Consider the following 10,496-nt stretch of genomic DNA (forward strand, 5'->3'; position numbering starts at 1 on the left):
GAGGATGCGAGAGCAGTTTGCACCAAATATAAAAGTTAACACTGATTCTGACTTAATAACTGTTTCAGCACATGGCAAGGCTAGTCTATGCAACCCCATAGCTCCCTCCGCCACAAATCTGCCAATCAGATGGGCCTAGACTGAGTGATGGGGGAATGTGGGCACCTATCAGGTGTCATCTTTTTGACAGATGGCACAAATGTTATTGGACTCCAGCATGTAAATGCCATGAACAATGTGTATCACTGACTATAAAACGTTACATTGGTCATTTGTGTGTAGGCTACCCCTGTCCAGAGCAATAGGTGCCACCATGTCTGGGGTCAGCAATAGTTGGGGGAAGTCAGTCATTTTATATACTTTTAATTACTTTTTCTGCTGTTAGTGAATGTGTGTGTGTATGTTTGTATGCTACTGTGACCTTGAACTTCCCCTATGGATCAATAAAGTATCTATCTATCTATCTATCTATGTATCTATGTATCTATCTATCTATCTATCTATCTATCTATCTATTTTAAAACTAAAAAGCCAAACGCCCCCAATCAGAGTCTCAACCAATGAGGCGCGGCCTTACTGACCGATAGTGCAGATAATGCTAGTGTTGCGGGCTATGATTGGCTCCTGGTCGATGTCCAGTAGGCAGAGGTGCTCCAGGAAGGTGTCGGCCATGGAGGCGTCCAGTTGCTGCTTCTGGATGAAGGAGTCCGGGAGTGCCATGACGTCGGAGTACCGCCGGATACGAGCGGATGGAGGCAGCAGAGATTGGCTGACCGAGGCGGAGGAGGTAGACCGAGCTGAACGGAGAAAAGAGGAATGAATGAGAAAAAGAATCAAAAAAGAAAAAAAAGAATCAACGACAGCAATAAATCCATTATTGTTCTGTGCAAACCAAGTGTGAAGTCTAACAATGATTCCATTACTGGGTGAAAATGAAGTCTCAGTGTTTTTCATTAATCAAGTGATTATTATCTCAATTTTGCACCATTCTATGAGGATGTTAATTGCATTCAGTCCAAACTAAAAGCGACAGCTGGAGTCATTTAGTTTGTTGTGCTGTTCCCATGGGAATGAGAGAGAGACGAATGAGAGAGAGATATAGAATGAAACAGAGAAATGAAAGAAAGAAATAAGACATGTGTCCACATAGTGTGTAGCCAGTGTCTTCATTCAGTCATTCCTACTGAGTGGAGAGTGTATGCGACCACACGTGGCCACCTAGAGAAGAAAACGGATTCTCCGAGCGCTTCTAGCCGAACATCTTCTCCTGTTGCAGCACAGGCTCTGCAGTCTCTTCATCTCACCCTTTCAGACTTTAGTCACAAAGGTCGATGCCAGCTTATCAAACAACGGTGCTGGTGATACGCTGTCAAGATATTGTTGTCATAGAAACAAACCAGGCCATGTGGGAGCACTTTGCCACAGGAAAGCACTATACAGACACACACCCATAGAGAGAGAGAGAGAGAGAGAGAGAGAGAGAGAGAGAGAGAGAGATACAGAGAGAGAGAGAGAGATTAATTGTGTTTGGCTTTGTGTAGAGGCCTCGGTATGTGTGTGTATGTGTGTGTGTGTGAGCTGTCAGTCAGAGTCCTTGGGTTCATTCTGCTCCAGTGCAGTGTGGCAAAGAGAGGGAGAGAGAGAGAGAGAGAGAGAGAGAGAGAGAGAGAGAGAGAGCACTCCAGTACATCTGCAAGTTCAAAAGCCTGCATGGTGCACAACAATTACCACACACCAGAGAAAAGAGAGAGAGAAGTCATAGGGTGAAAGAGAGAGAGAGAGAGAGAGAGAGAGAGAGAGAGAGAGAGAGAGAAGTCATAGGGCGAGAGAGAGAAGGAGGGAGAGAGGGATGGAGGGAGTAGAAGAGAGACTGAAAGACTGAAGAAGATGTCAATACCTATTATGGCTGAGTGCTAATGGAGAGGACAGGAAGGAAAGCATAGAGAGAGAAGGAGAAAAGTGCACAACAAAACCAGAGGAGAACAGAGGTGTTTGAAATGTAATGTAGAAATCGAACCACCTGTACACACACACACACACAGATAACTACACAAACGCGATAGTATATAACGTTATACATACATTTAGTGCACGCTAGTATAACGTTATACATACAACCCCAAAACAGAAAAAGTTGGGACGTTGTGTAAAATGTGAATAAAAACAGAATGTAATAATCTGCAAATCTCTTAAACTCATATTTACTTGCAAAAAGGACACAGACAGTATATAAAATGTTGAAAATGACAAATTTGACTATTTCATGGAAAATATATGTTCATTTTGAATTTGATACCAGCAACATGTTTCAAAAAAAGTTGGGACAGGGATAACAAAATGCTGGAAAAGGTGTGTAATGATAAAGAAAACAAAAGGAGGAATGTTTCACAACTAATTAGGGTAACTGGCAACATGTTTGGGTATGAAAAAGAGCATCCCAGAGAAGCAGGGTCTCTTAGAAGTAAAGATGTAGGGGTATTCATCACTCTGTGTAAACCTGTGTACACAAATGATGAAACAATGTCATTTTAATGCTTCTTAAGGTGAAATTGTGAAGTATTTTGGGGGTTCATCATCTACAGGACATAATATTATTAAAACATTCAGAGAATCCAGAGAAATCTTGGCAAACAAGGGAAGGAGCTGACATTGGATGGTCGTGGTCTTTTGGACCTCAGATGGCACTGCATTAACACCAGACCTGTTTCCACACCTGTCATTGTATGGGCTCAGGACAACCTCTGATAACCATTGTCTATGTGCACAGTTTGATACTCAATTCAAAAACTGCAGCCAAAATTTTAACAACCAAAATTGTATTGAGACACGATACAGAAAATACCACCGTCTTATCTGGGCCTGAGCTTGTTTAAAATGGACTGAGGTAACATGGAAAAAGGTCCTGTGGGTAGACCAATCAAAACTTGCCATTATTTTTGGAAATCATGGACTCATCTGGGCTAAAGAGGAGAGGGCCTATCCATGTATCCAACCTATCCAACTTGTTTTAGTGCTCAGTTCGAAACCCAACATCTATGACGGTGTGGAGGAGCATTAGTGCCTACAGCATTGGCATCTTGCACATTTGGCAAAGCACAATCAATTCTGAAAGATGTATACAGGTTTCGAGCAACACATACTGCCATCCAGGCAATATCTATTCCAGGGAAGACCTTGAATATTTCAGGACAACAATGGCAAAATGAATTCTGCACATATTTAAATAGTATTTATCCATTATAGAGGAAGAGTCCATGTGCTAAAATGGCCTGTCTGCAGTCCAGATTTGTCAAATTGGGTGCATAATGGAATGAAAAACATGACTAAGAATACCCCATACTGTTGAACAACTGAAATCGTGTATTGGGCAGTAATGGGACAACATTTCCTTCTCAAAACTCTAGCAAATAGTCTCCACAGTTCCTAAACATTTACAGAATTTTGTTAAATGAAGAGGTGAAGCAGTACAGTGGTAAACATGCTCCCGTCCCAACTTTTTTTTAAACATGTTGCTGTCATCAAATTCAAAATGAATAGTCCAAATTTTCATTTTCAACATTAGATATATTGTCTGTGTCCTTTTTGCTGCTAAATATGGGTTTACGAGACTTGTATATTATCACATTTAGTTTTTATTTGCATTTTGCACAACGTCCCAACTTTTTCTGTTTTGGGGTTGTACATTTAGTGCACACTAGTATATAACGTTATACATACATTTAGTGTATCACCAACACCTTTCTCAAGATCACCAAACAAATGCACATGCTCATGTAACTGGGGTAATCAGGTCAGATTTAAATGCTAAATCCTGAATAAATGAGGTAACTTGCGACAGGCATTACGGGTAACTTGCAGCAGGGAATGAGATTACTGCCGGTAAGTCGGGTTAATAAAATATCTGCAATGAAAGTTAAAATAATATTATTGCCATTTTGTCTACTTTGTGGATCAGTTATTATGAATAATATCCATTGACTGCAAAAGTAATTCAAGGACTCAAGGAGGTTTTTATTGTCATTCCAAAACATGTGCCAACAAAACTACAGTAGGTACTGAAGTTCAAGTAAAAACAGCAATAAATATAACTAAGCAAACACTATAATCTAAATACTAAGCTATAGAATAAACAGTGCAAGATTTAAAAAATGCAAAATGAGCGTAACATCCTTTATTTTTAGCTCTTATTTCGCTTAAATGGTTTTAATATTTGGCTTCTTCAGATACAAGATTCATCCCACTATATTATGACAACATGTGGGTAGTTGTGGTGCTTGACATTTGTGGGTAGTTGTGGTGCTTGACATTCAAGCACTTACCTTTACAAGGTAAGTGCTTGACATATTCTGCATACATGTCTATAGACCTCAAAATATGCTATTTATGTTGGATAACTTCTTACAACCCCAAATGAAAGAGTTGGGACATTGTGTAAAATGCAAATACAGAATGTGATAATATACAAGTCTCGTAAACTCATTTAGCAGCAAAAAGGACATTGACAACATATCAAATGTTGAAAATGAAAATTTGGACTATTTCAGGGAAAATATATGTTTGTTTTGGATTTGATGCCAGCAACATGTTTCAAAAAAAGTTGTTTACCACTGTGCTGCTTCAAAACCTGTATACATTCAGAATTGATTGTGCTTTGCCAAATGTGCAATATGCCCATGCTGTAGGCACTAATGCTCCTCCACACTGTCATAGATGTTGGGTTTCGAACTGAGCACTAAAACAAGTTGGATAGGTTGGAAACTTGGATAGGCCCTCTCCAAATTTGAATTGGTCTAACCAAAGGGCCCTGTTACCTCAGTCCATTTTAAACAACACTGGAACATCACTGACCACCACCAATGTGTAGCACCCACCTGGGTGGTGCACAACAACAGTTATGCACCACATTCACCACGCACCAGCTTGAGGTGGAGAGTGAGGGAGTGAATGAGCCAATTACACTGGGGGATGATTAGGCTTAAATCCGAACCAAGTCCAAATAATGGATGTTGCACTGGTCTTTTTCACCAGCTCCTCCATTTCACTTTCAGCCATGTTTATTCAAGATGTGTTGCAGCCGGTTGCAGCTTGTGGCTCTAAATTTCCTGGGTATTATTATTATGCATTATAGCGAATTAAAATCTCTAGGACCTATCTTAGGCCAATTTTGTAACGTTTATATCGCATATCGTTTATATCGCCCATTACTAGCAAAAGTACCCTTTCTTGGCACAAAACACATCTTTCAGTCATTTTTATCATCAAATTGATGTTTCAGTTTAAAACTACACCACTTCAACACATTGTAATTAACACATTTTAATAGGCTAGACCACATTAGGACATTCTGTAATATGTTACAATTGTGATGTTCAAGTCAAGAATTATCATAATTTTAAAGAACATGGTGGGTATCTGAAATATCAAACATACGTTCAGAAACCTGACCTGGTTGCACTTATTTAGCAGAGGAAATACTTCAGATATGCATCAAACCAAACAGCTTCCCAACTAAATTTCTCATACAATTTGTACAATCTTTATAACCAATATAGTTAACCACTAAAGTTTTGTACATCTTTATAACTGATATAGTTAACCACTAAAGTTTTCCGTCAAATATTGTATGTCCACTCTAAAAGATTTTCCAAAAATATGCTATAAAAAATACATTATATATGATGATGCAACTTACTTAACCAAATTATTCTAACCCAAGAAACAACAATAAACACTACAAATATTGTATGCAAATGTTTAACCATACTGATGGTGAAAATCTACTTTGCTCTCAAATGTCCACTTCAACACTCATTTAACACTGGAAGCACACATATCAAAGAATTGTCAATGATCAATTGCCATGAAACATTATTCGTTTTGTTATGCCTCAACGGATGTAGATTAAACAAAAAAAAGACCATATACAATGATATTTCAAGAGGGTTTCGTTTTTAGGCCTCCTGAAACAAAGCGCTCACCCTGTGAAACTATCCACGTATGTTTACTCTGATTTTCATGACCTCTCTGTGGCATCTCAAAGTGTCGGGAATCCATAGCTGAGAGGGACACGTGGCTTTTGGTGCAACATGCCAGAAATAGGTCAAGAGACAGGATGTACAGAGAATGTGTGTGTGTGTGTGTGTGTGTGTGTGTGTGTGTGTGTGTGAGATTATCTTTATGGATCAGTGTATCTGGGCAGTAGCTCTTATGTGGATGTATTGAGTGATGCCCTCCATGGCAGTCTAGAGAGGAGAGAGAAGGGAGGAGGAGAGAGAGGGATAGAGACAGAAAGAGAGAGAGAGAGAGAGAGAGAGAGAAAGAAAGCAACAGTGAGAGAGACTGAGAGGGGGAGAGGGATAGAGCGATAGAAAGAGAAAGAGTGAGCAAAACAGAGTAGGAGAGAGGCACATGAGACACATTTACGTGTGTGTGTGTGTGTGACTCTTAGAGTCACACACACACACATACTGTGTATATAAAATAACAATAAACATTCATCCATATACAGCCACCTTCTATATGAGTAATTCCGTGTCAAATCAGATAAGGTTGTCGCTGCACCGTTCAAATTATGTCTACTGTATATCATTAATGTGTCCTACAACCAAGGCCTGTGAAATATTTCTGTGCAAATCTTCTGTCTTCATATCTTTTTCAGACCTTGAAATTCTTTCATTTTTACAGCTTGAAAAACACATGCCATGTTTGGGCATTACTATCTTGACAAATATTTCTGCAAGCGTCCCCATTTTGTCTAGGGTGGAAGACTAACTCATAATAAGCATGTGTAAACAATTCAAAGTCTGTACTAAATGTCTCCTGACTTTTGGAAAGATTGATTTCTGGAAAATGTGCATTCAGTGTGATATTGAGGGTATTAAAAAACAGTTTTGTTTTTTTCATTTGGTATTAGGCCCTATTTCCTCTTCAAATGTTTTCCCACAATTTGCAGTCTCCACAACAAATGACCATGACAATAAAAAATAAGGCGTGTTTGTAATTTTGTGTCAAATGCTATGCCGTGTTTCACATGAGGGGGCACTAAAATCTATTGTTTATTGTAAATGTTTATTTTGGTGTTCCCAAAACACCTGTAACTACATGCATTTGTTCTGTTACGCTAAATGTCAATATGCTTAGCTATTTCCACATAGATTTTCATGGTCATACTAGCTACCCCACATACCATTTCAGTTGCATGAAAATTACACAAAAATACAAACATGCCTATTTTTAACCTTATAATTGTCATGGCCATTTGTTTTGGAGACGTCCCATTTTGGGACAGGATTATATTTCTAGAGAAAATACTGATTGCAGGTATGTCCCAATAAAGGAGTTTTAAGACCCTCACCTCTTTTGCATGTATTTTCTGAAACTGGGGACTTCTATAAAACTAATGGGACTGTGGCACACAATTTTAATGGCTGAACCTTATTGAGAACATGTTTATCTTCCATTCTACAAAGTCTAGTCAGGCTAGGACTAATACTTTTAAAGATATGAATGTCCAAAAATGGCCTCCAAGATAGTGTAAACAATCAAGGGCAAAAAGACTATGAAAACAATAGAATTGAACAAAAATATTTTACAGGTTTTAGTTATGGAACCTAAACATTGTGTAGACAAACTTTTAGGAAAATCGGAGTAGGTGCTGCAACTATTTTCTTGGATTTTGTCTGATTCGACACAGAATAACTCATATACATTACATCCGAGAACAACCAGGAGAAGGTGGTCTATATGTGAGAATGAGACTAGGCTATTGTTGAGTTTAATGTGCTTGAAATAAGCCAAACCAGTGCCTCATAAAAAGAAGTGGGCATCATAGTCCTGTGGATTCCAACAGAAATTGACAAGCATGAGGAATGCCTTTGTCAAGTTAGCAGCCTGCGGTTTAGTGTTGGCTCTTAGTTCTTGACACCCTAAAGACCAAAACACGGAGGAGTAGTGTCCAAACACAATTACCACGCCAAAGTTCCACTTGGATTCTACAAGACTGCCAATCAGTGAGGCATTCGTCTGCTCCTGACCAATCAGTGAGGCATTCGTCTGCTCCTGACCAATCAGTGAGGCAGGTGTCTGGTCATGACCAATCAGTGAGGCAGGTGTCTGGTCATGACCAATCAGTGAGGCAGACGTCTGGTCATGACCAATCAGTGAGGTAGGCGACTGCAGTGCTGATCTCTACAGACGTGGCAGAGAGAGAGACCTGGGCAAATCAGTGTATGGAATGGACATATTCTGACTCAGTGAATGTGTATCTAAGGGTGCGGCCAGGTAAAGAATGTGCCTATAGATATGTATGTGTATAAAAATTTAACCTTTGAACATAATGTTCACTTATATTCAGTCACAGTGGGTGAAGGCCACGTGTATGTATGTGTGTGTGTGTGTGTGTGTGTGTGTGTGTGTGTGTGTGTGTGTGTGTGTGTGTGTGTGTGTGTGTGTGTGTGTGTGTCTGCTGCTTGAGTCTGACCGTTTGAGTGAGCATTTGTGTGTGTGTGTCTGTGTGTGTGTGTGTGTGTGTGTGTGTCTGAGTGAGTGAGAGAGAGAGAGAGAGAAAGAGAGAGTGTGTGTGTGTATGTTACAAGAGATTGCAGAGCCTCGCAGAGCTTTGGTCTCTTTTTGTGTCACATTAAAACAAATACATTCGGTCATGTGTAGCCTACTAGAAATCTACCCAAAGACAGGTGAAGGCCAACAAGCCGTCTCTCTTTAACCCTCTTCTGCATCAGCCACTATCTAATAGAGAACAGATAAGCTCGACCAAACCCCAGGAATGACTAAGACACTGACTGCCTGAATAGGTCAGATCTAGTTATCTGTTCTATCTATCTCTGAATACACCAAACAGGAATACCACACCAACTGCACAGCACCTCAACAAAAGCAATTGATAAATGGAAGGCATTATGCAGATGTTATTGTCCTTCAGCTTGTTTGTTGCATGTGTTTTATGTCATTTTCAATCAATCACACAGAAATTAAACTTGCAAGACAGAAAGAGGATTTCAGTGGTCTCTGTATGATTACTCCAACAAAAGAATCAAATAGCTGTTCAAAGGATGGACTGAAATAATAAAATAAGCGAGACAAATGACATGCGACTTTTAACTGCTGGAACTGTTTATTTGCCCCTATCGGCTCTTCATATGTCAAGTCTACATGTGATGTAACAAGCTGCAAAATCCTGAAATCTAAACGTGACATCTCCTTGCAATTCCTACCCAGTAACACTCACATTCCTTGCAGTCTGTCTAGTCTGTGCTCTCAAATATATCTATCACTTGGTTCTCCACAAAAAGCAACTTTCACTGGAACTGAAACACTGGAAAGCTCACAAAGATGTTAAATAATAGTTAAGTTAAGTTCACCTCTACGTCTTCCAGTAGCAGTATGGTTTATAAAATATCTGACACTGGCTTTGCCCCATTACATCTTCATATAATATAATATGTTATAATATAATATACTATAGTATATAATAATATAATAACAGATGGATATTCAGACCTATCTTGAAATCTGTTTTTGGTGTCACCATATAGGCACAGCAAATGAAACACTGCAGTAACATAAAGATGAAACCTCTTTTAAAAGTGATCAAAAGTTTTTGAAGAGTTCAGGGTGTGAGATAAATTCCCTGTGCCAGACTCACCATCCATGCTGTGGTTTCCGTGTGTGAGTTAATGTAAGTTGACTGCTGCTGTGCTGGGCTGTGGCTCCCTGCAGTTCTCTGTGCATCTGAGGCTCAGTATTGACCCACACTCTAACGCTAATCTTTGCTCTCTGGGTCTGCCTACCGCTTTTTTCCTTCTCTTTTTTTCCAGCCTGTGTTCGATCTCTGCCTTAGACCTTTCATTCATACCCCCCCCCCCCCCACACACACACACACACTCACTCCTCCCTTCACCTGAACTCACTTTTACTCTTGTCTCTGAACTGACCAGGGAAAGGGAATCTTGTCACCAGCTAAAAACAGACACACGTATACCTTTGGACCTGCTAAAGTTAACAACAACAGTTGTGTTGACCCTTCTTGGTCAATTTTGGACCAACATGCTGTTGGTTGTAGGGACTGGTTAATGAGCACCTTTTAAGTCTGGTTTCTGTGAATGTGTTCAAGTGTTGTCCATAGAGCCACACGTACCCAAATAGAGTACCCAAAGACATCCACAGAATAAATTCCAGTCTCTTTAACATAATAGGAACTCCAATCTGAAGAGTGGAGTGGCGCTCTAATATGATCTTTCTAGAAAATGATTAACATTCAAATGAAAGATTAACATTCAAATGAAACAGAGACTCAGCACACACATACACAAACACACCCGCACGCGCGTGCGTACACACACACACATACACACATAAACAGTCATTGTGTGGTGTGGAAACTGAGAAAGGGGAGCTGCACTGGATATTCAGGTAGTGGTTCATCCCGTAACCTGCTATTTTCTTTCCTCTCTCATTAGCTCGAGTAGCTTGCTATAAAC

The 10,496-nt window shown here is 39.7% G+C and overlaps 1 protein-coding gene across 1 annotated transcript in view; it reads right to left on the reverse strand.

Moving 5' to 3' along the window:
- Positions 1-9,872, reverse strand: part of pklr (pyruvate kinase L/R) — a 25,386-nt gene extending 15,514 nt beyond the window's left edge. The window contains 2 exon segments of the mRNA XM_042107299.1: positions 582-797; positions 9,662-9,872. Coding sequence (XP_041963233.1) covers positions 582-797; positions 9,662-9,668 — 223 coding nt within the window. The 5' untranslated portion in view covers positions 9,669-9,872.
- Between the last annotated feature and the right edge of the window lie 624 nt (positions 9,873-10,496).

Source organism: Alosa sapidissima, chromosome 10 (genome assembly GCF_018492685.1).
Source record: "Alosa sapidissima isolate fAloSap1 chromosome 10, fAloSap1.pri, whole genome shotgun sequence".
Taxonomy (NCBI): Eukaryota; Metazoa; Chordata; class Actinopteri; order Clupeiformes; family Clupeidae; genus Alosa; species Alosa sapidissima.